The sequence below is a fragment of the Rhamphochromis sp. 'chilingali' genome (genome assembly GCF_963969265.1).
Source record: "Rhamphochromis sp. 'chilingali' genome assembly, chromosome: 2".
Lineage (NCBI taxonomy): Eukaryota > Metazoa > Chordata > Actinopteri > Cichliformes > Cichlidae > Rhamphochromis > Rhamphochromis sp. 'chilingali'.
In genome coordinates, this window is record NC_137930.1 from 66066485 (window position 1) to 66092281 (window position 25797).

At 39.6% G+C, this 25797-nt stretch overlaps 5 protein-coding genes across 9 annotated transcripts in view; 3 read left to right on the top strand and 2 right to left on the bottom strand.

Annotated features, from left to right (window-relative positions):
- On the bottom strand, nt 1–13003 carry uri1 (URI1 prefoldin like chaperone). The gene is made up of 11 exons (XM_080868997.1): nt 12627–13003; nt 11904–11938; nt 5340–5418; nt 5032–5167; nt 3840–3931; nt 3679–3742; nt 2410–2605; nt 2070–2310; nt 1833–1984; nt 1040–1280; nt 1–710 (listed from the first exon to the last, which is right to left on the bottom strand). The coding sequence occupies exons 1-11, from the start codon at nt 12696–12698 to the stop codon at nt 522–524; spliced, it is 1497 nt and encodes a 498-aa protein (XP_080725123.1). The 5' UTR covers nt 12699–13003; the 3' UTR covers nt 1–521.
- A 1387-nt stretch (nt 13004–14390) lies between these two features.
- On the top strand, nt 14391–16749 carry LOC308392618 (protein C19orf12 homolog). The gene is made up of 3 exons (XM_080875711.1): nt 14391–14523; nt 15703–15863; nt 16021–16749. The coding sequence occupies exons 2-3, from the start codon at nt 15704–15706 to the stop codon at nt 16284–16286; spliced, it is 426 nt and encodes a 141-aa protein (XP_080731837.1). The 5' UTR covers nt 14391–14523; nt 15703; the 3' UTR covers nt 16287–16749.
- Nucleotides 16750–17600: 851 nt separating this feature from the next.
- LOC308392617 (cytochrome b-c1 complex subunit Rieske, mitochondrial-like) lies at nt 17601–19963 on the bottom strand. The gene is made up of 2 exons (XM_080875710.1): nt 19766–19963; nt 17601–18319 (listed from the first exon to the last, which is right to left on the bottom strand). Exons 1-2 carry the CDS (start codon nt 19875–19877, stop codon nt 17709–17711), a joined length of 723 nt encoding a protein of 240 aa, XP_080731836.1. The 5' UTR covers nt 19878–19963; the 3' UTR covers nt 17601–17708.
- A 232-nt stretch (nt 19964–20195) lies between these two features.
- On the top strand, nt 20196–24185 carry rxylt1 (ribitol xylosyltransferase 1). The gene is made up of 6 exons (XM_080875709.1): nt 20196–20421; nt 20538–20720; nt 20883–20985; nt 21103–21417; nt 21519–21689; nt 22799–24185. Exons 1-6 carry the CDS (start codon nt 20274–20276, stop codon nt 23199–23201), a joined length of 1323 nt encoding a protein of 440 aa, XP_080731835.1. The 5' UTR covers nt 20196–20273; the 3' UTR covers nt 23202–24185.
- Nucleotides 24186–24543: 358 nt separating this feature from the next.
- Nucleotides 24544–25797, top strand: part of srgap1a (SLIT-ROBO Rho GTPase activating protein 1a) — an 84213-nt gene continuing 82959 nt past the window's right edge. For 4 of the 5 annotated variants that reach the window (XM_080875702.1, XM_080875703.1, XM_080875705.1 and 1 more), the window contains exon 1: nt 24544–25099. In XM_080875702.1, the coding sequence (XP_080731828.1) occupies nt 25036–25099 (64 nt within the window). In that variant the 5' untranslated portion in view covers nt 24544–25035. The remainder of the gene's footprint in view (nt 25100–25797) is intronic. The other variant, XM_080875704.1, reaches the window with a different exon arrangement.

Consider the following 25797-nt stretch of genomic DNA (forward strand, 5'->3'; position numbering starts at 1 on the left):
TCATTTATTTTTCTTTTACTTTCCATCAATATTTTTTCTGTTTTACATAAAGCTTGTCACAAAGGAATACATACATTCAGTAGGACAGGTCAAGACAGGGTAAAATGAGAGCTAACGAGACCTGATTCTGTTTAATAATCAATACTAGGGGAAAACAAACAAAAAAGGCAACTCATCTTATGTGGCAAAGCCTACAGTCGGAGTTAACCTGGCGATATCACAGATCAACAGAAGAGTAGACAGGTAAACGTATGACAGACTGCAAATGTCTTAAACAAGACTAAAAGAAGAATGTCTTTTAAAGCAGATAAGCAAAAGAGGCTGCAATAAACCGTAAAAAAGCAGTGTTACGCAAAGGCTGATTTGTTAAGTGTTCTACTTCACAGACAGAAACAGAAATCAGTGGATGAAAGGCGTGCAAAGAAATGAGCATGTGGTTTGTTTTTTGTTCAGTTACCAGAGAGAAACAAAGGCTTCACAAAAGATGTTCATGTAAAAGCTGAATATTTGCCTCTTAACAGTCACTTCTGCTGCAATCGGGCAGCTTTGAACTTTGACACCCTCTTCGGGGCTTGCTGGGGTGGGGCAACATCAGGCGCCACCTCCTCCTGTTTCTTCTCCAGTATTGTTGGCAGAGCTGGTGGAGAGATGGTCAGATGAGGGACAGCTGAGGGCATTGGATCCTTTTCTATAACTGTACCTGAAAAAGCCTGAGAAAGAGAAATAAAAAAGAAACAACAGTAAGGAAACTGATGTTGCGTCACACTTTCATATATTTGTGCTCGGATATATTGCAGAATCTTTCACACCAAAATGAGATTAAGAACTATACAAAGAAACGTGTTCAGGTAACAAATACTAAACCAACTTAAAGCCGGGACACTACTTAAAAAGAAATAACACAAGTGCAGTAACTTTGAATCATGCAGACCATACATTTAATCGAAGAGTGTAAAAACAACAAACTCAATGCTGAAACTTTTCTAAATGTTACATTTACTCTGAGGTGAATACTTTGAAGCATTCAGCTCTCTTTCACCTCAAATCTGCTGGGAGGTTGCAGCAACACTGCTGTGGGACTGTCCTCTTCTGTGATGCCATCGCTGGTGTCGCTGTGCGTTGCTTCGTCGTGACTGAAGCTGCGTCCCATAATTCTGCGCTCTTCAAAGTCTGCAGCGCTGCTCTCACTTGTGTCGCTGCACACGCTGTTCTCTCGACTGCGTGACTTCAGTATGGACTTCCTAGGTATGGGTTCCCCATTTTTCACATCTACAAACAACCTGATTAAAAAAAAAGAAAAAAAGTAAGAGTCCAGTTTCACCAGTCAAAGCAGCTAAACATGAAGTATATGAAAAAAAGTACTGGGCCACCAAAATGTTACATCCACAGAAGTTGCTCAAAAGTTCCTGGGACACGTTATTTTTGCTGATGTTAATGCAAAAGCAGGTTTATAACTCCATCGTTACTGAGTCAGCGTTGCCAACTATGAATATGCTCTCAATGCCAGCATTCAGTTATTGAGATAACAGTGACTGAGTTGGTGTAGCTCCTCAGTGCTTCTACTTTGCAGTAATGCCACTAGCAGCTGATCAGGAAGAGAGGGAAGAAATTTCCCCAAACCTATTACAGCACTCAACAGTGAGTGCTTTAGAGTGACCCATTTCTTCACTGGTTTGTATTGCTTGATTTTATACACGTGTGGTAATGGGACTGAAAATACAATGTGGCCAATTTTTTTTCCATACTTCAAACCAGAATCTGTTTATGGCCACATTTCAGTTTTAGACATGCAAAATTCATTTGTTCATTAAGTCTAACTGCAATATTTTTACCTGTAAAGGTCTGCCGGTGTTGTGATTTTGTGAAGTTCGTGATGAGCATGTCCATTGCTGTGGCCATTTTTCTTTTTCCTCTTCGAGTGTTCCTTCTGCTCTTTCCTTTCGCTAAACTTCAGTGTGGTGTTTTTGCCTGTATTTATTCTCACCTGATGCAAAAGGCAGACACATGGAAAGATGAAGAGAAAACTCACAGAAGACTCACAGATGTTCTAACTTATTCATTGCTCTAACCTTCTTGGGTTCGACTGTGTGAGAAAAGTAGATAGTAGGCAAACAGTTGGCTTCCTCTTCCTCCTCAAAGTCTTCTTCCTCTTTCCTGTCCTGTCTGAGTGGTGCTGTGCTGGAAGGCAGCGCGCTCCAACCTGGCTTCAAACTCAGCCCATTTACTGGAGTCGCAGCATCTGCATCTTTCTCCTCTTCTGAGGAAGAGGATGATGTGTCCTCACCATTCATGTCTCCATTATCAGATAATCTGAAGGGGAAAAAACCAAAACATCTAACTTTGAAAAAGAACAAAGAAAGAGCAGGATTATTGATCCTCATACAAAAACAGAAAAGTATCTTCACATACTTGTCCTGCTCATCTTGTAGCTCCTCCAGCTTCTCGAGTTCATCCAATCTAGCCCATAGCTCCTCCTCAGTCATAATGCATTTCCTGCTTCCACTATCTCTGCTTTCTTCCTCATTCTCCTCATCCTCTTCTTTAAAATCAAAAAACACATCCTGCTTGGGCTTAGAGTTTGGCTTGTGAGCCATTCTTTGCTTTCCTGTTAAAGCGTACAGAAAAAGAAACCTTTAACCCTTTAAGACCTACCATAGAACCAAGTCCGCCAGAGCTTATATTATATTTTTACATGCTGTGGAGCCATTTTTGGGAGCATTTCAAGTTGCTATACATCAATACAATCATTATAGCCCAAACTTTAATAATATGTCTGCATTAGGTGCATAGTAATTACATAAATTGCAAAAAAGTGCAATAAACTACAAAAAAATTGAAAATCGTTTTTGTTTTTTTAACATATATTTCTAGTTAGAGAAATTTAAGAGGCTCATCCCTCAAAACTGTAAATACAAAAAAGTTGCACAAACTAGTTTCCCACCACAGGAAATTTATTTTGAGTGTCTTCATAGTTTTATTTTTGAAATACACCAATTTTTATACACTGCAGGAAAAACGAAAATAAATATTATAGTGCAAATTTGCAAAATAACAGCATATGCATCAAAATAAACTATTTCCAGCAGTGCAATATGAGTCCTAAGCATCCCAGAAACGACACAGAAAGTCATAAACTCAAACATAACTTTTTAAAACACAAGTATAGGCTCATAAGGCCCCGATCGTAAAAAAACTACATTTCCGCAAAATGACGTCACTTCCGGTTTCGGGCAGGTCATGCGGTCATGTGATAGTTCGCGCTGATGGACGTAGGAAGTGTTACAAACAGCTGATCGGATCGGCGAAGCGTGTTTCTGGAATATCATGTTTTTGTTGCTGCAAGTGATTTTTATGCAGTTTTTGCAAAGCTATATGTGGAAGGAAACTGTGACCTAGGACAAGCTGATGGCATAAGATGTAAGTACAACTCCTCCGGTTTCATATGCAAAAAAAATTATTGCGCTAGCTTACGTGGTTGCAGAGCTACCGGGATTTAAAAATAGTTACGCAAAATGGAGCGTGCCCGCTCCGATCGGCTGTAAAGGGTTAAACTATTCACGCCTACATATGAATTTAATTCTGGTGTAGAATTAAGCAATAGGTGAAAAGCTACACTGCTTTCTCTGCGGCCATGATGCACAAGTGAAATGAGGTCAGAAGAAAGGCTGACAAAGATACCTTTGGTGACAACAGAGTCATTGTTTCCAACCTCCTCTCTGATGTCAACATAGTCGCCTTTACTCTGAAAGAACAAGAACACTACAGTTAATGTTTTTGCCCCCATTTATGACTTGCACAATAACTTATGTGTGAGACAACTTGTTGGTAATGCAACATACAGCAGAGATGGTTTCCAAATTCTTCGCAAACCCAACTCTGGCTTCAAAGTTTTTTATCGTCTTGGACAGGCCATCTAGTTCATTCTTCACATCTGTAGACAGCAGATGCATTTTCATTAAACTGTGCACTTAGGAGGGCAAACTGACAGAGCCACATGTACCGAAAAAAGACACAGAGACAGCAGGCAGATTTCAATGAAACGCTTCAAAAAGAAAAAAAGGAAAAAGACAACCAGCTTGTAAAGAGTTAAAATCCTAAACAAGTTGAGAAGAGAAAAAAAATGAAAAATGATGACACAAACAGTTGATAATATCTTCTGCCCTGAATACTACTCCGGATCATTAAATCTTCACAACAATTAAGCCCTTTCACTAATAGCAGCAGAGGGCCCTTGTTTCCATGGCAATCGGGAGCCCCTCCAGTCAGTGCATCAACTGGAAGTGAGGAAAGGTCAAACACAGAAGGCCTGACAACTCAGCCGCTGTCTGACACATTTCAGCTAGCTATGTTTGTATTACAGCACTTAGCTCTGTAATAGCAGGGTGGGCAGGGTCAGGAGATGGGGGAGGACGAGAGCGGGGGGGGTTGGGGGTGGCGCTGCAGATGGGGCTGTGGCAGCACATTTCTGCTTCACTAAACATTCTAATAATGTTCACATCAGAGATCGTTACTTGGGCCCATTTGACTTGATATGAGATTTTCAGAGCTAGAAATGAGCAGCGGGGTTAACACACACAGGGAAGCAAAGCTGCACACAACTGATGTGAGATCGAACAAAGCCGCTGCAGTAACAGGGCCCGATTTGACCACAGAAAAGAGGAACAGGTAGGAGCTGTTATCCCACGGTTCACAGCCTAAGCAGCGACAGCGGTGACCTGAATGAACACAAAAGCTGCGCAGTCCATGAGCCCTGCAAACACTGCACATTGAAATAAAGGCGCGTCGAATGTGTCGGCAACCCGCTATGACAAACGTCCAACAGCTGTAGCATCTTTGCATACGTATGACTGCTGTGGTGAATCGTTACACGGTTTAAAGTTTTTCCTTCAAGGATCTGTTCAGACTAGCTATGTTGATATGATGCACTTGCGCCCTCTGCTGGATGAAAAGCAGCACTAACAGATTATGTTAATGTCACGCGGTAAGTATTCAGTGAGAAGTGAAAAAACATAGTTTAAGGAAAATACTCACATTTCATCCTGTGATCAACAATTTTTTGAGCTTGCTTGGCAGAGCACTTGGTGAACCAGTTATCACCCAGCAACACTGTGACCTCGTTGGTGTGTACCAGCTTTCCGGGCATAAAGGCCAAAGGGCCAAATGGTACCTGCACGTGTGGAAAAACAGAGCGCAAGAAAAAAGAAAAGAAAAGGGAAACAGGTCAAATCAAACAGGTAGAGCAAACGCAAATAAAGGAGTAAAACGTATATAGGAGTGAACTTTTGTGTATTTTAGAATTCTCTCCTTTCCTCTGTATTTTAAACAAGGTCATCACTCACCATGATGTCATATGACAGTTGATCTGGCAGAGTTTTGAGGCGGTCATTCAGGGCTTCATAGTCACCCGACACCTTCTTCCTGCAAACAAAAGGTTTCTCCAATGAAACCACAGCTCTCTGAAGCCATCCTGTCTAATTTGGTGTGTTTGTCATATTTGGGATAAGTCAAAATTTAAACAATGGGAAGCAAACAATGGAGTAAAGGGGGAGCGCCTGTTTTCCACTTGGGGAGGGCAAATGTGGCATAGCAGCTAAAGTAGTCTCAAGATGTCACTGTTTTTTTTCATTTACTTATTCTTATTACTTATTTTTTGCTGGGCATTGTAAAACCTTAGGAATTATAGGAAGAGAAACTGACCAAGGAAGGAAGGAAGGAAGGAAGGAAGAAAGAAAGAAGAAAAAGGACCAGCTAATTAAAATTTCTTATCATATTTATACAACAAAGACAGCAGAAACAAAAAATCCCCTCAGCAAAAATCACTTGACCACTTTGTAAATGGACCACAGCTACCAAAGCTTTATGACAGCATCCTCAACATAAACTACTGAATCAGGCTCAGCTTCCAATGCCTTTTACAGCAAGTGTTATATTCCCATTTGAAAGCACAGTGCTGCCAACAGCCCCCTCATACTGGGTAATAAATCCCTCCAGTCATCTGTTGGAAGAGTATTTTCTCCTTTACACTCTCCTCTTGCAATCAAACGTTTGAAACCAAACTTTTTAATGAGCACTTTAAAATCCAATTAGTAAACAGCTACAGCAATGGAGGCAACAGTACTTTTTTGTAGCTTTTGTAATGCATTTTCAGTAGGATTTAGGAATTTTACATTTATGAACTTTGTATGCAGTTACATCCATAAGTTGTTGGTTTCCAAGCAGTTGGATTAACTGAGAAGCAGACTGACTGTCAGGTGAAGCCTGTTCCCTTATGTCATGACAAGTAATACAGATAAAAGATCTTTAGTTGATTATAAGCTTTTAATTTGGATTTAGCAGCTGTTTACTGGAGGAGATGTTGATGAATGAAGGCCATTGTTATGGTTAAAAAACAAACAAACAATGATCAAGAAGCTGGCCTCAAAGCCTATTGTTCAAAGGTACTGTTTATAAGGGTGGGGAAACCTGCAGTCAGCTGAGACTAAAGAAGTCACTTGAATGAATGATTTAAAACAGAATCTACTTCTTGGGAAACAAACAAAATGAACCTATGTAATCTGGCCTGCAGAAAGGTCAGATTACACGTTAGAGAAAACATGTGAAAGCCCCTGCAAGTTCTTGGAAAAAAAAAAAACTGAACCGATGAAACCACGATTAACTTTTACCACAATGATAGAAAGCAAAAGGTATGGAGGAGGAGAGAAACAGCCCATGAGCTGAAGAACACGACATCGTCTCTCAAACGTGGTGAAGACAATGTTATATCACGGGCACATATGGCTGCCAGTGAAACTGGGCCAGGAGTGTTTACTGATGATGTCACTACTGACAGAAGTACATACTGTGAAGTGTACAGAGCTATACTCTCTGTTCAGACTCAACCAAATGCTGATCCGAAGGTGCTTCACACTGCAAACAGATAATGATCCAAAGCAAACTGCAAAAGCAACCCAAGAGTTTATCAAAGTAAAGAGATGGGATATTCTTCAGTGACCAAGTCGGTCACCTGATCTCATCCCAGCAGATCCTGCTTTTCACAAACTGAACACAAAACTGAGGGCGGAGAGACCCCCAAAAAACAAACAAGCAGCAGCAAATGAAGGTGGCTGCATGAAAACCGAGCAGCACTTTATGATGTCCTTCGACAGACATTGACTGGAAAGGATTTTTTAATTCAAGTATTTAAAAAGATCCTTATATTTACAAGTATGTTTCTTTGTGCAAATAGTTTTAAGCCTCTGAAAATGGGGGAGTGTGTATAAAAATGGTTGCAAATCTTAAGCAATTAAATAAAAACAACTGACCGCTTGACTTAAAAACCACCATGGTAGTGTACAGATTGTAGCTATGATTAAAAAAGCCAACCATCTCAACCTTACACCTCTAGCTTTGTCTCCTAAGCTGTCCTGCCAACATCCTAATCTCTATCCCTATTGGTCACTCCCAACAGAAATCTGAGCATCTTCAACTCTGTCACCTCCAGCTCTACCCCCTGTCTTTTTATCAGTAGCAACACCTCTAAACCATACATCATAGCAGGTCTCACTACCATCTTGTAAGCCTTCCCTTTCCCTCGTTCTTCTATCCATTTGTCAAATCACCCCTGGCACTCATCTCTATCCACTCCACCATGTCTGTACTCTATTCTTCACCTCTCTCGTACACTGTCTATTATTTTAGATCACTCACACACACACTTCACTCACTGTGTTGGAAGGATAGAAAGAGTATTTTCAGCAGTGGTGAATTTAAAAATAAATAAAGACATTGAGAGGGGAGCTTTAGATTCACAGTGCAATACAGTGGCCTCAGCATATTTTACGAAATTTTTATGCTTCTTCTTTTGAATTTACTTACTTTTTTTGTTTTTAATTTGGGAATAGGCAAATATTCTGCCAAATCAGACCCTTGTGTAAAAGAAACGTGAGAGAAACTACACTGAATAGTGTGTAACTGGACTGGATTAATGTATCAATAATAACAAAAAGGGGATTTATCTCACGTCAGGTCCGTGAATGCTAATAGGAGCATGAGGAAGATATTTATCACACTCTATGCACGCCCATATAGTCTTAAAAGCTCTAGTCAGTGGAAATGAAATCACCTGTGTGAGTCTGTCGAGACTTACAGGACAATGTTTACACATCTGTTATAAAGAAAATGTTTTATTGCCCTTTTACTGATAAGTACTAGAGCTGGGCGATATATCGAGTTTTTAAAACATATCGATATATTTTTATACGAGATATAAGATGTGACAATATCCTTTATATCGATATAGTCTATGTTACGTTATAATTATAGTTGTGGAGCCGCAAGTTTGCCTCTCTTTCGTCCACTTTTGTCTCTACGCAACGTTACTCCGCCTCGCCTTCACTGAAGACAACTCCCCCTCCTCCCCCATCGCTTCACGTGCAGGCAGCGACAAGACGGACACGGCAAATCTCCGTTAACGAGTTACTGCGCATCGCCCCATGCGTGGGGCTGGACGGCGTCAACGTGCTAACGAGCTAAACATGCTAACGAGCTAACAGCGCTAACCCTAAAATCCTTTCATTCTCTCAAAAGTTGATAGCGCGCCTTATGTATGAATTCTGGTTGTGCTTGATGGCCGCGAACCGATTTTATGTGGTACACGGCGCTCAGCAATCTGTCAAAAATGTTTGAGTACGACTTTGGTAAGCTACGGAGCTGCACCGCTTGATAGATTGTCGGCGCATTACGGCTACCGAGGAGCTTCGCGGAGTGATACGTACTGTGCATCAACGTAATATTACCGTATTGTGTGTGTATAAGGACCATAAATGGCACCTGTAAGAGAGGTGGTTATGAAGCGGATTTCAAACTCCAGGCTGTCAGTCACACAGTAAAACTTGGGAACAGAGCAGCTGTGAAATCTGTCTTTGTTATTACGCTCAGCGTCTTTTAGTTTACATTTTGACTGCACAATTGTGAGCTCTTTGTTTAGCACAAAAACAACCTTGTTTTCTTTTATTTATGGAGCATTATTATTTAATGAATTCTCATAATTTAATTTTGAGTAATTTTTCATGTACATCTGTGCTGTATGTTAATAAAAGTGCCTGTGTGACATCTGGGACACAGCTTTGACTAAGAACTCTCTTTTTGTTCTTACTTTATGGCTTAAAAAAAAAAATCGAGATATATATCTTATATCGCCATCCAGCTAAAAAATATCGAGATATGAATTTTGGGTCATATCGCCCAGCCCTAATAAGTACTCTCTTTCATTTTACACATAATGCAAAATAAATGTAATAACACAAAACCTACATGCACTTTTCTTATTTTAATCAATAATACTTAAAACACTGATGCTAACACCCCCTACTTAGAATCAATGGAAATGCACTTACTGTAGCAAATCTACCCTGCAGTGAAGCCCCTACACAGTCATGGTCCACTCACACAGGTGTTTTTATCTGTCTGTTAAGAGCTCTACTATCTCTTAATGTCTCTCTGTGCATACACCACATGTCAATTCTCTTAAATGCAGCAATACTTTCAGCATCTTTTTTTTGTTAGCAGCTCTGCTAATCTATGTCTGCTTAAAATGCCTGTAGTATAACAAGGCACAAAAACAGACTACTGCCACTGAAACAAAGTAGTAACTTCCTCAAATACGACAAATTGCAATGTGAAATGTACTATATACACTTAAATACTGGGACACACCTTTAAATTTTTGAATTCAAGTACTTACAATCCATCACCTAAACATGCATTTACAAACATTTGTGAAAGAACTGGTCTTTCCAAAGACTTCACTGAATTCAAGCGTGGTACTGTCAATAAATGTCTTTCCTACTAGAGTAAAAGCATTCGGGATCCAAAGTGGCAGACCATGTAAAGTTTCAGAGAGAGGACACTGAGTAATGAAGCGCATAGTAGACAAAAGTCGTCATCACTCTGCCGACTCAGCAGCTACAGACCTCCTCTGGCATTAAGATCAGCACAAAAGCTGTGCGTTCGGAGCTTCATGGCACAGGTTTCTATGGCTGAGCAGCTCCTGTAGTGTAATGTGTAAGTGGCCCAGTATTTTTGTCCATATACAGCATCTCTGCATGTTTCCCTTTTGTAAACTACTTGCATGTGCACATTCAATAAAATAAGCCAGTTTTCTTTTAATCAGCTGTGCCGTTGCACAGGTCTGCACGATTAATCGTTAGAAAATCGCGATCTCGATTCATACTTATGTGTGATCTCATTTCCAAATGACAACGATAAAAAAAAAAAAAGAAAAAAAAAAAGACGACGACGATTGTACCGCATTTTGATCCGGGACGTACTCTGCATGAAAACAAGCGCTCACTCTTCCTGCTCAACAAATGACAAGGGCGGAGCCTTATACCACGTGATACAGAAGCTGTGCCGTGTGATGCTAAAATTAGCACATCAGGGATGACGAGAAAGTGACAGGAGAAAATCCGTCCCGGTCAACCACCCAAACACCAATAACGGGAACCTTACACAGCGCTTCCCTATACCCGTCGACCTCCCGCAGGCACAAAGAAATTAGCGGCTATTACTTATCACCTGGCTCCCATCAACACTGTGCAAAACGAGGGATTTAGGAAAATGATCAACACCCTAGACCATAGGTGTCAAACTCTGGCCCGCGGGCCAAATTTGGCCCGCAGCCTACTTACATTTGGCCCGCGAAGCCATACCAAATTACTATCAGAGCTGGCCTACTGGTATTATACAGCTAATATATATATTGTTTAGTATTAAGCTTTGCTTGTTCCATATTCAGTTTTTCAGCAAAACGTGTTTGAGTCCATAAGAAAAGATTCATTCTTATATCTGGAGGAATAAATATATTTCAATAAATATTAACGTTAGCACGCGACTTTGTTCCAGTTTTGAATTTTGGCCCACTGTGTATTTGAGTTTGACACCCCTGCCCTAGACAAACGCTACACAGTGCTGTGTTATTTTTCTATTGTTGCACTACCTGCTCTATACACGCAGTGTCGAGCAACGGTGGAGACGGAATTTCAAGCAGTACAACATTTTGCGGCAACAACAAAACGTGAGACATTTGTTGTTTTTATGTTTATTTATTGTTTTTATGTTCAGTCTCAACTGTTACGAAGTTGATGTGCAGTTAATAAGTGCAATAAATATTTATACTGGAAAAGAAAATCGTGATCTCAATTCTAAGCCAAAAAAAATCGTGATTCTCATTTTATGCAAAATCGTGCAGCCCTACTGTTGCAACACAATTTGTGCTAAACAAATAAATCTAAACTTGTTGATTTCACATCAGAGTGAAGTCTGTCCTTGTAGACCCACAGGTCATAGCAAGCAAGGATTGATGAGTATTAAGTAAGAGAAATGAGATGGAGCCACCCTCCCTGACATGTTACTTCTCTGATAATACTTCAATCATTCTTTTTATTAACCCAATTCTGTTAAGGTGTTTCCATGTCACTAACCTGCTGTTTTGCATCACAGGCACTGTTTATTGTTAAATACTCCAGGGCTGTTGACAACACTAACAGTAACACCTACAATAAAAAGTCAAAAATCTGTGCTGTGAAATGGGGCCTGCTGGAACCTGAGCAAAGGTCAAACACTTCATTAGGAAATAAAAGAATATCACTGTGTGGGTGTGCACAAACTTGATAAGCAACTGACGTTTTCTGTCAATTTAGAAAGTATTGATGACCCTAAAAGAATCTATTTTTGGTTATAACAGCATGTTTGTGCAAAATAGGGCAAAAAAAAATGGGGAGGTCTAAACCTGATATAGTAAACTTCAAAACTACACTGAAGGAATATTAGAACATGAAGAACCTGCACAGTGTATTCAGTTAATGCAAGCATATTTTAAAAACAACCAACTTTGTGCTCAAGTTCATTGGTGCTTTCATGCTTACCAGTGTTGAATCCGACTTTCACAGTCTTTCACCACCTGTTTCAGGACAAATAATTTTAGTAAGAATCAAGCTGATAAATCTACGCAACTTACACAGTCTCCAGGTGGAAAATTTAAATTTTTTTTAAAAACATTTAAATCATCTGTGATAAAACATTCATTTCACCGAGGCTTTTACTTTACCCCGGCTGCAGACACAACTGCCCAGAGGCACGAATTTATATGTAATAATAGTTTGACAATCATCACACACAGGGAAGTAGGTCAGCAACTCCGAGGAAGTAGGACGAGACAAACACAAAATTAATAATTTAAAAATGAAGCAAAAAAAATGAAATAAAAACACAGTGGTTTTGTATCTAGGTGAAATTTACTTCCCAAAGTAAAGAAGCAAACAGCACTGGTATAAAATTCTTTTTTTTTTTTAATGCCAAGAAACGAACCTAGCTGAGCACGCCCTCCTACAACATTTAAACTTGAACATGTGAGCGCAGAAGGAGGAAGCTTCTCGAAAACTGAAAGTCAAAACAACAAACACTCTTTGTGTAACCTGTGAAACAATAATGGCACAGATGTGTGTATCTGCAGTAAAAGGTACTTCAGCAAGTCCCAGCAAGTGGCTCCAAGACCTTCCCCGGTGCACCATGTGCCCAGTGGCTGACGGTGGCTTGGCTAACGTTGCATACTAGCCAGCAAAATGTTTCGCGACAACTGGTGATATTACCTTTTCGTGCTCCTCTCGGAGCCTGATAACTCCGCCGAGGTGTTCTATATCCACTTGACCCTTTTCAGCCATTGCCAACCCACTTGCACAAAATAAATTTCTGGTGTTTCGTGACCCCAAAACAAAGCTCAAGGGCTGTTGTGAGTTCTAAAGAAGTGTTTATGAATGCAGCAGCAGCTATTCCTGAGACCCGTTCTGCTCGTATTCATCAATGGGTCAGTGATAGTTATCCACACTTTCGGAAGTGATATCATCTCACACTCTCATTTCAGAATTTCTGCATGATTTCCAAAAATATCCACAGTCTGAATATCCGAAGATTAGCCAATACTCCTTGTCACTCTCGCTGCGCCATGCACCTCCGTCCAACTCCAAGAACTCAACGGTTATTCCAGGGTGGTCCCGGTCTGAGCTTTCAAAATAAAAGACTTCGGTTGTATACTTGGTTTAGCATTAACAACAACAACAACAGCAACAAATACAAAACGTAAAATTAAAGAAAAAAAAACTAAAAACAATTATACTTTTGGTGGACCTCAGTGAATAGGAATAAATCTGGTAAAATTACAGTCACAACAAAGTGCACACCTTGTGGTGGCTTCTTTCTACTCTCAAGCCCATCCTCTAGTTTCACATCAGCAAGTTTTTCGTAAGGCTAAAAAATCAGTCCGTGTTGGATTCACACAAGTAATTCAGCTTGCGTATGGAAGGCTAAGATATGGAGGTCGACTGGGCCACTGCAACACCTTGAGTTCGGTAGTCTTAATAATTGCGAGGCGCACACATCCTGTGACTACAAATGATTACATTTAAAAAGTGTGTACTTTATTTTTACCATGACTCATCGAGAACTTCAAAAGTTTTAGCATTTAATGCATCTCTTTCCTTTCTCATTTAATGCTTTTATTTTAAATGTCAAACATTGCATTTTCCGTTTTGGTTTCAAATGAAGCGAGCTTGATGCAGTTCTTCCTCCCAGTGTACTCTGGGTAAATATGAACGTCTGCACAGATGTAAACAATCTAAAGCGAGGTGATGTTGTTCCACCTGCATATAAAAACAGTGACAAGCACAACAGATTTGCACATTCAGGCACTATTTAACTGGCAGCAGGTGCAAACCTCCCCATGTTCACCTTCCCGATGCTGCACGAAAATTTACATATAATATTTAAACACACATCACATAAAAGCCTATAAAAGTATTAGAAGTAACGACCGAATCAAACACGGCAGTTGAATGAGTTTGATTTAATATGATAACAACAATATGATTTATCCCCAAGCTCCCAACCTTCCTGTGTGGCAGGAATTAAATAGTCTGTTTTTGTTGCTTTTAATTGCTGTTGGAAATATGAGAAACACCAGTTATAAACAATGTGTACACAAGCTATAAAAAAAAAAAGAACGGCTAATAATTCAGAGTTTATCCTTTAAAGCACAGTGAACACAGATTATTTGGCCTGAAAATCAAAGACTATTTTCAACTGTCCAATGATATTTTAACGTATTTAAGTTAAGAATACGTTATAATGGCTTGATGCCATATATGCTATATTTATAAACTCACACGCTGTTAAAATGTACAATTTGTAAGAAAAATATAACAATACTAATTTAGGCTAGTCTAAAAATATTATACATTGCTGAAACTTGTATTGGAATTTAGGCTCAACACTCTATTTTAATTCGGCTAAATGTGGTTTACACGTTTGTAGTTTTTGGACTTGAATGCAACTTCCCAGCGCATTCCCATCAGGCATTGCGGCAAGAGTCATACAGCAAGCTTCATATATCATGAGGCGCATGCGGAGCCCGGCCGAGCTCAACAAATAATGAGAATGACATAGTAAAAACAGGACCAGTAAATGTCGATAAGGATTTGAATAGACAGCAAGGTATGTGCCAAGCGTTTACTGTGGATGGTGAAGCAGCTATGGCTTTAATTTGAATTGACAGAGTTTTGCAGAAATGACAGAGCTGCGCAGTCTGTTATGAAGCTTTTGATTGCTTGATCGCCTTAACAATACGAAAGCATGCGGGAAGAATATTCATAATGTTAATTGTTTGTTTTTTTCAAAAACTGTTTTTAGTAAAGGTCGCCAAATTCAGCATCAGTTGAAGTGAGATAAGGGCTCACGGTGATTAAATTGCGGCTGTGTGGATAGATAATACTATCAGTTTAACTTGCATTAAGCCAGAAGTCTCATAACACAAGAACACTCACCAAAATGTATTAATTATCAACAGCCCAAATAGTCCGTTTGAGTTGTTAATGACTTTATTATTCCTAAACTTCAATGTGTAATTATGGTTTATTTAACCATTTATTGTGACGAGAGTCTGAATTTAACTGTAATTAAAATCACTCTGTATATAATTATACAAATCAGCGCGTACAATAACTGACAGTAAAATTTTTTTGATTTTAGTAAAAGTGTCAGACTCTTATTAACAGTGAAATAAAAATGATGGGTTCACGAGTCAATCTGAGGGCGCATGCTCGGTAAAAGTATGACCGTTTACGTCAGCATACCTATCTGGAGTGTACACAAAGGCAAAGCATTTTAAAAACAAAGACCTTTGTGACCTAGCTTTTCGAGATACCGGTCATTGATTTTTTTTTTAACCTATTTATATCACTTCTACTCATTGTCTCATATTTACCTTTAACTTTGTTCTGTTTTATTTTTAAGCTTAATGTTATTTTTTCATTGAGAACTGATTTAATTACGTCTGAAGTTTCTTATTTTAGCTTTTTAAAATGTTAAATGTTTTATTGTTAAAGTTTAGCAAGTAATGTGTGGAATTTAAGATGAGCTAAGCTGTGTTGGTATTTTGTTCATTTATTTAATTTTGAAGTTATTTTTCAATTATAACCTGCTGAAATGTTGGCAATGCTGCTGCTGTACCCAATCTTGTGAAACTGAAAGTATTTAATAAATTATGAGGGAACAATTCTAAATAAAAACACAATTTCAAATCCTTTCAACTTTTATGGGCCTGTGTTGCTGAAATGTTGAACAAAAATGTCTAAATTGTGCAGTTGTTTTATGAATCGCAAATCTAATCCACAGGATGTCTCCACGAATCGATGATGTTATGAAGCTGTGTTGTGAGTTGTCCACCAATCAGCAAGTTAAGACCACAGTAAAAGGTTCTGGGAAAGGAGCAGCAGCAGCTGGGGCGCTGGCCTTTGCTGGAGGATTGGTTGGAGGTCCTCTTGGCATAGCTGTAGGTGAGTGGAACAATGCAACAGTTCCTCTATCTTTAGGAACCATTTCTAATCATATAGATTCATCATAAATGCTGATGTATTGGAATTAAGCTGTTTATTTTGGAGTGATCAGCATTATTGGTTTATCTCAAAAGTTTGAAATTTTGATCTTCTGTAGGAGGGGCTGCTGGAGGCCTTCTGGGCTGCTGGCTGACCAGTGGTCAATTCAAACCACTTCCACAGATCATAATGGAGCTCAGCCCTCAGGAAAAGCAGAAGCTTTATGAGGATCTCATGGAAATCCTGGGAGACATTGAGTGGACTGATTTGGCTCAGCTGATTGCTCTAGTCATGGGCAATGCAACTCTGAAGCAGCAGCTTACGGCTGCTCTTCTTGGATACATCACCAAGGAGCTCCAGGCAGAAGTGCACTATGTTGATTAGTCACTTTCAATATTGTGACACAGAAGCCTAAATGCAGAGGAGGATGTTCTCTGATGAGTGTGAACTACTTTTTGACACTTAAAAGACTCCTAATTAAATTCTGTATGATATAAATGTTACATATGTTGATGAAAACAGCTGTATGGCTGGGTAATTTATTTTGATAAGTGCAATTATTACTTATTTATTGTACCATTTATTCTGTCTTTAACTGCACCGATCATCAAGTCTGGCTTTAAGTCATAGTGAATTTTAGGTTTGATGGAGTTGTGATGTTGTCCAGTCTACTATCTTATTTACATAAGAAGGATTGTGAACTAAGCCAAAATTCTGCTGTGTAATATAAAGATTTGATATAATTACATCAATTACCAGCCTTTTTACATTTTAGCAGATTTGCCAGCAACTGTATACAGCATATTGTACACTTTGAATAAAAAATAAAACCAGTGTGGACTTGGCATTTGGCATAGCAGTCTTTATTCCTTGGCATTGAATCCATCTGGGCATTAACATTGTAGATCTGTCTTTTATTAAACTTAGTACTAACACACTTAAGCTAGCGTGCTGGGGTTGGCATAGGATTCTAGTCATCTGAAGGTCTGTGATTTTATCCTGGCTCGTCCAGTCTGTATGTTGAGGGATCTTTGGGCAAGATACTGAACCCTAAGCTTCTCTTAGTGCATCCAGAGCATTTGTGAGAGTGTGTGCGTGCTTATTATTCACGTGAAAGTGCCCAAAGGCATAAGACACATAGACTATAGAATGTGTGAATATGTGCATATAGCATGTGGAGTAGTGGTTCAAAAAAGATGTCCATTTAACGTCCATTTTATTTTGATTCTGCTCTATTTTATAGACATACACCTTCTCCATTAACCCTTTATCAGCGTGAATGAAGAATCGCCTTTAAGAAAGTCTCTCCAGACATCGTTAATAAGAGATTTGGCTGTCAGATAATTAAATGTATGTACAGGTTAAAATTCACACTAATGAATCAAGTTATTTTTTAAGCATATGTATTTTTAAATATAGTTTTATGCACCTGTTGTGGGTGTTTTGGTTCTGTATTTTACATGGTTTCATTCCTGCTTTAGTCATTTCTGATAAAAACTTTCTTCTGGTCTATTTGTCTTTGCTTTTCTACTGTTGTGTCACTGGCCCAATAATAAAGTGGTGAAAAATTGTTTGTGTAAGTAGATTAAGTTCTTTTTAAGATTCAGTATTAATGTGTAATTGATTTATGATATCAACATAATGAACTGAAAAAATAACCCAGTTAAAATTGAAAATAATTTTTCATGATTTCAATAATAGAGTTGGATATAATATTCTTTATTAGTAAATACACAACCCCAATTCTCTCAGGGAGCCATCAGAAAATACATATTACAGAGAGGAACCGAGGCAAAGCTCCTGTATTTATCCCACCACCACCGTTTCATCATCTGGGAATTCATAGTAGGGAACCTCTAGGTTAAGGGGAGCGGGTCCCTTCCGGATTCTTCCTGAAGCATCATAGTGAGAGCCATGGCAGGGACAGTAGTAGCCTCCGTACTCTCCGGCATTAGCAATGGGCACACAACCCAGATGGGTGCACACACCAAGAACGATGACCCACTTGGGGTTGGTCACTCTATCCTTGTCATGCTCGGGATCACGCAGCTCTGCAAGATTCACTGCCTGCTCTGTGGCGATTTCCTTCTCTGTACGGTGACGGACAAACAAGGGTTTTCCTCTCCACTTGAAGGTCATGTTTTTGCCTTCTGGGATATCGCTCAGCTTGACCTCTATCTTGGATAAGGCCAGGACATCAGCAGATGCGCTCATGGAGGAGATGAACTGGGTGACGACTGTCTTGGCTGCATAAACTCCCACCACAGTGGTAGCGCCAGTGAACAAGTAAGAGAATGCCCTTCTTGCCTCACTGCTCTCCTGGGAGGACTTGTTGGGGTCCATAACCTCAGGCCGACGGTAGTCTGAAAAGTCTGGAATCTTGATGTCTGTGTGTGCAAGGCGGACTCCTCCAGGAGCTGAAGCGACAAATACGTTTCAAAGACACAGGCAGGAGATAAATAAACAGATAGTAAACTATACAACATCTCACAAAATAATCATTTTCTGTCAAAAACTCAACTCAGAAAAGTGTTGTTTAATTTGAGGCTTAATTCATATTTGACTGTAATGACAATAACTTCTGGTGCATTCAAATGACCCTAAAAACTGAATGACTTTGGTTTGGCAAAAATAAATCTTTAAATTTCTACTTTTTGAGCTCATGCTGTAAATTCCACACGTCCTAATTTTGCAGCCATTTGGTACTTTGAGACTAACCTACCTACTGTAATTCTTTATATGGTTGTTCTTAAAGATCCCTAAAAGTGAAACCATCCCTTAGTTTTGCCTTCAAAGACTCAGCATGCTGGTGGACTGGCAATGTTGCACTGAGCACTTCTTCATCACTTCAGTCTTACAGTCTGTGTTTTATGCCGTCTCCTTGTGTTCTCCTTTTTTGTAGTGGGTAGTTGTTGCTCACTGAGCCTGGTTCTTCCATTTTCTTAATGTTACATTGAGTTGTTGTTTTTTTTTTTTTGCCTAAATGCTTTACATACTGATTGTTGTCTCATGTCTCATTGTTGGGGTTTTCCCTTTAATATTGTAGGGTCTGCTCCTTTCAATATGAATGCATGCAATACATATAAAATGGAAGTGAAATGAAAAAGGAATTTCAAATTAGGTCAACTGATACACAGGTATAAAAAAAAAGTGGTGACACTAAAAATGTAAGCCTCATGTTCATAATGCACATAATATTCTAAACAATTGTAAATTCTTGAAGCTATGATAACATTCTAGTGAAAATCTGACATGGTGAAAGGCCAAACAGGAAAAAAAAATCAATTACTGTGACTCTACAGCTGCTTGAAACATTTATTTAGAATTATATGATAATCTGATAATTATACAACATCAGGTTGTTCGGTCTTTCTAGAATAACTAATAGAAATCTAGGCTGACATCTTCATATTTTGACAAAACAACGAAAATAAACACATTTTGCTACAAAACCGAGGCACCATTGTTCATATTTATCAAATTGGAAACTGTGCAAATATGAGGCTTAAAAAAATGTCTTTTATGTAACCACCTCCATGCAAATGGAATTCTTTAAATATATATTATATTTCTTTAGATCCTTCTATTGTCATCTTTCCTTATTCCACTACGCTGTTATTCGGGTCCTATTTGTCAGTCAGGTCAAAGATTGCCCATTACCCTTCCAACGTCCTGCTAGCCATCGCAAGTTGTTTACGATTAGTTTTCAAGAAGCCTCCGAAAATAGGTTTCACATTTTACAGCATTAAGATGTTATAGAATAATTAAGACGCCGGTACTGCGTTTTTTTTTTATCCTTTTATCCTCATGCGGCTCATTAGCAACCCCGGCTAACATTAATAACGCTCGTCACTGGGCCTTACCAGCAACAACGGCCACTTCTTTGGCTCCCGGAGACATCAAAGTTTTTAGTGCATGCTTTGTTGTCTGGAGAAACGGGGGAAAAGCCCCGGGACGAGCAGTTATGGACATCATTTTCGCCCAAGATAAGATTTCTCAACCCCACAGTTGGGGACACGACCTTGCGTGTACAATCTCCGGTACGTAACTTGTGTGTGTCACTCTAATCTTCTGTACCGGAAACTGTCTCCGAACTCTTTTTAAAGTTCCGCATTAACCTAACTGTCTTTCTTTTTCTCCTCTACAAAAAAAAATCGTTATTAAATATTGTCTGACTTCTTCAACTTAATGTCGGTTTTAACACGTTACGATAATTTGACCCTAAAGCCTACAAACTAAACACAAATGTTTTAGTACAGGCATTTTTCTCCGTCAGCTAAATCCAAGGGTCCTTGTGATGTAAACAAGGGTCCTTGCAACAGAAACGGAGCTACATACACCATGGTAACCTGACAAAAAAAGGGGAGAACAATGAAAATACCAAAAAGAAAGCTGTTCCTTCTCCTTATTTTTGCATATGTAGCGTTTTCACTCTATGCTGCGTATAATGTTTTCTTCAGCACCAAAGTACTATCCCGCGTTCACAGGGTGGTGAAGAAAGAGACGGGAGCACAATCGGGTAATTTCACGGAGCAGGAGGGCCGCCTAAAAACAGGAGCCGATAATTAAAAATTATATTTATTTAATTTCGCGTGGAAAGAAAATTGAATAGATAACGGTGTGTTGGGTTTGTAGGTGGTGTAAGGGATGGCGGTGCTCCATACGTTGCTGATGAGTGGAATCCGTGGGAGGATGAACAGGTGGAGTACAACTCTGCTTTGAACAAAAAGAGAGAGGCCTTCAAACAGTACCTGGGTAAAATTGACAAGAACAAACCCAAAAGATACAAGGTCCAGATATGGGGGAAAGCTGCAATAGGTAGGTCATGATCTAATGTGTCACAGCCTGAAAGGAGGTTTTGATGTCATCTAAAAATGGAAAGAATTTGCTCTGTGGCAAGATTATGGTTTTACATATATTTTATCTCATACCTGGAGGCCTACAGAATAACCGTCATTCGTCTATCTATTTTCTTTACAGGGCTTTACCTTTGGGAACATGTTTTAGAGGGCCCCCTCAACCCCACTGACAAGGTAGCACAATGGAGAGAGGGGGAGCTGCAGTCAGGGAAGATTGATTTCAGGTAACAGATCAGAGATAGAAAGTTTAAAAGCACAAACATATAGTTTGCACTTGAGCCTTAATTACATATTTACTGAAAAAAATGTGACCCCATCCTAGTAAATCACTCTGTCTCTAGTTTCTACACAGGTCCTGCAGTGGTGCAGGGTCATGTGCCTCTGGACATGAATAGTCTGGTTTTGGTTCTCAATGGCCGCGAAAAGCAAAAAGTCACTTACTCCACACGGTGGCTGGAGCACGTCCAAACTCTGGTTCAGTCCAATACAGTGTCTCACGTTGCTGTGGTTCTGCTGGGCAATGAGCACTGCAACAACAACTGGATCAGCCCACATCTGAAGAGAAATGGTGGCTTTGTGGACCTCCTGTTTGTAGTGTATGATAGCCCCTGGGTCAATGACAAGGATGTCTTTCAGTGGCCTCTTGGTGTTGCTACGTATGTCCTCGCTTATTGTCTAATTTGTGTGTATGTGTCATGTTTCCTCTTTGAATTAGTAACGCTGTCTAATATAATGCCACGATTTTGTCTCTGTACAGATACAGACAGTTTCCAATGATCAGGCCTAATGCCCAGTTAATTACCTCCAACCGGCCATACCTCTGCAATTTCTTAGGAACTGTTTACAAAAATTCTTCCAGAGAAACACTCATGCATATTCTGACACAGTCTGGCCTGGAAAAGGATTGCATCACCACTGGGAGGGAAAAGTAAGTCACTATTTATTACCTGTTTCATTGCCTTATCTGAAAGAATAAAATCTTTTAGTTTTTTTATTGGCTGGATTATTTTTACTTTGGCTGACTGTGCTATAACACAGCTATAACAAGAGGACAAAAAGTTGAGATATTTAGAATAGTATAAAGAACATCTTGCCACTAAGGCCGTCCTAGTGTATCTTTGTGAAACTATTAATGTCTACAGTAAGCTTCATGGTCAAGCGGTTTCAAATTATTAGTCTTGCATAGTGAAATCCAAAACTTATTTAAGTTTTAGGGAACCAAACGACTTTGGTTAAAATTAGACATCACAGAGGCCTAAGCTTTTAATCCACATGTGAGCAAAATATAGGGCAAATCAACTGAATCTGACCAAAATCTCCTTAAAGAAAAAGAAAAATGAATAAGAAAGAGGATTATGCTAAGGAATGTCAAGGAGAATAACTGCAATAAGTCTTCACTGCCATTTAAGTCCATTTCAGTGCAGTGCGGTTCATCAGTAATCTACGCAGTAGCGAAGATCAAACAACTGGCAAGATAAATGCTAATTTAAGGGCTGATAAAGAATTTAATTGTTAATTTTTAATGTTAGCAATATTTATGTTATGATTGATTTATTCAGTGTGTACCCCTACAGATAATTCATCTAAGCCATTCGTCTAAGAAAATCCCATTGCTGGTTTAAATCTTTTAATATCAAGAAAAACTGATGTGCTAAATCATTGAACGCTGCCACATCAACACAAACACTTGTTCCCTGGTTTTACTGTGAACAGCTAAGGCTTTCAGATACATTTTTAAATAAAGAAAGTAAATAATAAAATTAAGCCTTTAAGATAATCAAGCCCTAATTATATAGGCATAGATAATTATGACACGTGCTCAGTTTTCCACTTATATTTAGGTTATGGCAATTTTGTACCAAGAAACACTTCATTTAAGTTTACTTTTCTGACTTGTTTAATAATAAATGGAGCTGAGGTGAGACAGCTTTGAGTTCTAAATGTAAATTACATGGAACAATATTATAGTATATTTCTGTGTTTATAGGGGTAGCTTAAACTGTTGACTGAAATATCTCCCCTTCTTACCTGCCACAGGTGGCTCCCTCAGGAGACAGCAGACAGTCTGAGACGCTATCAGACAGCTCTGGCCCAAAGCGAGCTCACTCTTTGCCCAGTTGGGATCAACACAGAGTCTTACCGCATCTACGAGGCCTGCTCTTATGGCTCCGTGCCCGTGGTGGAAGATGTGATGACACCTGGGAGCTGTGCAGCAGGGCCCAGCTCCCCGCTACGACTCCTAAAAGCTGCAGGGGCGCCCTTCATCTTCATCAGCGACTGGAAGGAGCTCCCAGCCATCTTGCAGAGGGAGAGAGGGATGACACAGGAGCAGAGGGTGGACAGGAGGAGGAGGCTGCTGGAGTGGTATTCCAGCTTTCGTCAGCAGATGAAGGAAAGGTTCACCGAGGTCATCGAAGAGACCTTCTTCAAAAACGGCTGACTGTGGTGCTTCTAAATATCAACGGGGTGGTTGACAGTTAAAACTGATTTTATTTATTTTATGGTTTGTGGAGAAATGTGATGTACTACTGACATAGTGAAAGTGGTGATGTTCTTTTCAATATTCTGGCGCAGGTTATTAAAAAAATAATTTATGTGTGTAGTAAAGTTGTAAAGCTGCCATTACTAGTCAGAAAGGGGCCTCGTGATATTTAAGTATATTCATCATCTAAATGTTTACAACTGTGGAATGTACAGGAATTTAGAGATAGAGGATTATGAACTGCCTTTGCATTTTAAAAAAACAACCCTTAATTTACTTTAAGTATGTTTTATGTGTTTTTAAGTAATTCTTATTGTGATTTTTAGGAAACACTAAATAATATGTGTAGAAGAGATTGCAATGTGTTTGCACCATTTTTAACACCCTGATATCCTTTTGAAATCTTTTCTCTTTGTGAGCTGCTTGCAAATGGATGTGGTTGGGATGAAATGTTTTGCTTTGTGGTAAAAAAAAAAAAAAAAATCAGCTGTTTTATATTTATTTCAGTTCTGTGCTGCATGTGTGTGGGGATTTCTTTTTCTTTTTTTTTTAAAGACAGTGCAGTAAAATAAAATGGAGCATTGTCCTGAACAGAAATGTGAGGTTGTGCTTTCATTGTGCCTGCAGATGGCGCTGTGGACCAGTTAAATGTCAGTGGATGCGATGATCTCCAGTGAAATGTAATGCAGACGCTTTTTTAAGTTGATAAAAAAAAAATTATATGTGGGGAAACTTACTTTTCACATAAGCTAATAAACACGAAACATGCCGTAAAACTAAGGAGAAACTTCTGGATGTCTACCAAACTAGTGTATTTGAGATGTATAGGACACAGATCGATATTAGCTAAGAATATATTGATGCGTGGTCGTTACCAGGAATTATGGGGTTTCTCGCTGTATTTCAGCTAGAGCTGTGCACAGGTGTGCGGCCACACGTTTAGTCTACCCTGTAGAGCACTCAATGTCTGTAAATAATAAAAAAAAAAAACCTAAAAATGTCGTTTTATTTTGATTTAGAAAGAAAATATTGAATGAAAAACTAATATAATGTGACGTCTATTTCAAGTTACGTATAAGTAGTTTGTCCCTAATAAGGACAAAAAGCCTTCAGGTTTGGCAGCAGGAGTGTCCGTCAGGGCGCGGATGTCCACTACTGTGGAGATCCCTCCCTCCCTGTCCTTCCTACCTCCAGCTGCTGCGTGCTGCAGTCGGCTTGCCTGCCCTGTCTGCCTTTTCGCCTGCTGGGAGTTGAGTTGTAGGGTCGGGGGTGGGGGGCGAGAAAGCGTTGAGGGAGAGCGAGCATAGGGGGGGGGGACGTGTGGATGTGTGGGTCTCAAACTGGAAACCACCACCAAAGCGGCGCAGACTCTTAATCATTCAAGCCGACTTCCAAGCCCTTCGGACATGCTGTTGACACTACTTCTGCCGGAAGGACCCTAAACTTGCGCGATTGTTTTTTCTTCTTCTTCTGTGGTTTCAGCAGCGCTGTCGCGCTGTGCCGACTGCTCGGATAGTTGAGAGGATTCATTGGTTGGAGCAGGATTGCGCATTGGCCCAGCCGTGTATCCGCCGCGTATCCTGAGGGAAGAAGAACAATGAAGCGATAAACATTTCCTCCTTTTTCCAAGTCCCGCTGCAGACTTAAAAAAATCTCGGTGCTTCTTCCCCTGGCTTTCATTTTTCTCGTGTTGTTTGGGATGCGTCGGTAGCTGTAGGATCCCGCTTGTTGACAGTTTTTTTTTCTTTATACAAGAAGTTTACAACAAGTTTCGGACATAGGAAGACGGAAAATGTCCACACCGAGGTTCAAAAAGGATAAAGAAATTATCACGGACTACGAGAGTCAAGTCAAAGGTAAGGGGAGGGTTAAATGTTTCTCTGGGAAATGCGCTTGTAAGAGCTGCTGGGAGAACCGAGAAAGGACTAATTGGGACCAGGCTGGTTCATCACTACCTGCATGAGTCATAGCTAGTGATGGTGGTCACTGGCTATGACTTGTGGTGAGGTGGATTAAGAAAGAAAGTTGGTGTAAATGACCCCCTTTTGGTCAAGTCAAACGAGGACATGTCTTTCCAAGAGGTCCAGCCTTCATATAACTTGGATATCTGTAAAATGACTTGGAGGGCTGCCACAGCTCAATAATATTTGTGCCAGCAGGACAAAGTTAGGGATGTAGTCAGCAAAATAAATCATTAGTCACATTTCAGGAAGGGTTTTTAGTCTTGCATAGTTTTGCATGTGAAAACCACTGAGAACGCTCAATAGACTGACACTGGTTCAAAGAAGCGATCACTATCTTTCACATGGCTTCAGGCCTGTAGCCTTTAAAAATAAATAAAATCAAATCTGTTATTTTAAGGCTGTATGTCCACACATTGTCCTTAACAACCGAGATGCTTGTAATTATTCCCACTTGGCCTGTTGCATTTTTAGTCACGCTTGTGTGTTATAACTACCTGTTACTGTTGAGATTTTTTCTTGAACTCTAGCTGGTGTGGGACTTTTGTCGTTAAGCCATTGTTCCCATAATATCACAGCAAGGTTATGCAACT

What these genes read in the sequence shown, in the direction of transcription:
- LOC308392618 (XM_080875711.1), top strand. Translation starts at nt 15,704, where the DNA reads ATGTCTCCACGAATCGATGATGTTATGAAGCTGTGTTGTGAGTTGTCC. An exon ending in TCCTCTTGGCATAGCTGTAG is followed by an intron (nt 15,864 to 16,020) that starts GTGAGTGGAACA and finishes GATCTTCTGTAG; the next exon opens with GAGGGGCTGCTGGAGGCCTT.
- LOC308392617 (XM_080875710.1), bottom strand. Translation starts at nt 19,877, where the DNA reads ATGATGTCCATAACTGCTCGTCCCGGGGCTTTTCCCCCGTTTCTCCAG. An exon ending in AGAAGTGGCCGTTGTTGCTG is followed by an intron (nt 18,320 to 19,765) that starts GTAAGGCCCAGT and finishes TTGTCGCTTCAG; the next exon opens with CTCCTGGAGGAGTCCGCCTT.
- uri1 (XM_080868997.1), bottom strand. Translation starts at nt 12,698, where the DNA reads ATGGCTGAAAAGGGTCAAGTGGATATAGAACACCTCGGCGGAGTTATC. An exon ending in TGACTCTGTTGTCACCAAAG is followed by an intron (nt 2,606 to 3,678) that starts GTATCTTTGTCA and finishes ACGCTTTAACAG; the next exon opens with GAAAGCAAAGAATGGCTCAC. An exon ending in CTACAAGATGAGCAGGACAA is followed by an intron (nt 2,311 to 2,409) that starts GTATGTGAAGAT and finishes TTTCCCCTTCAG; the next exon opens with ATTATCTGATAATGGAGACA.
- rxylt1 (XM_080875709.1), top strand. Translation starts at nt 20,274, where the DNA reads ATGAAAATACCAAAAAGAAAGCTGTTCCTTCTCCTTATTTTTGCATAT. An exon ending in ATGGGGGAAAGCTGCAATAG is followed by an intron (nt 20,721 to 20,882) that starts GTAGGTCATGAT and finishes TTTTCTTTACAG; the next exon opens with GGCTTTACCTTTGGGAACAT. An exon ending in ATCACCACTGGGAGGGAAAA is followed by an intron (nt 21,690 to 22,798) that starts GTAAGTCACTAT and finishes TACCTGCCACAG; the next exon opens with GTGGCTCCCTCAGGAGACAG.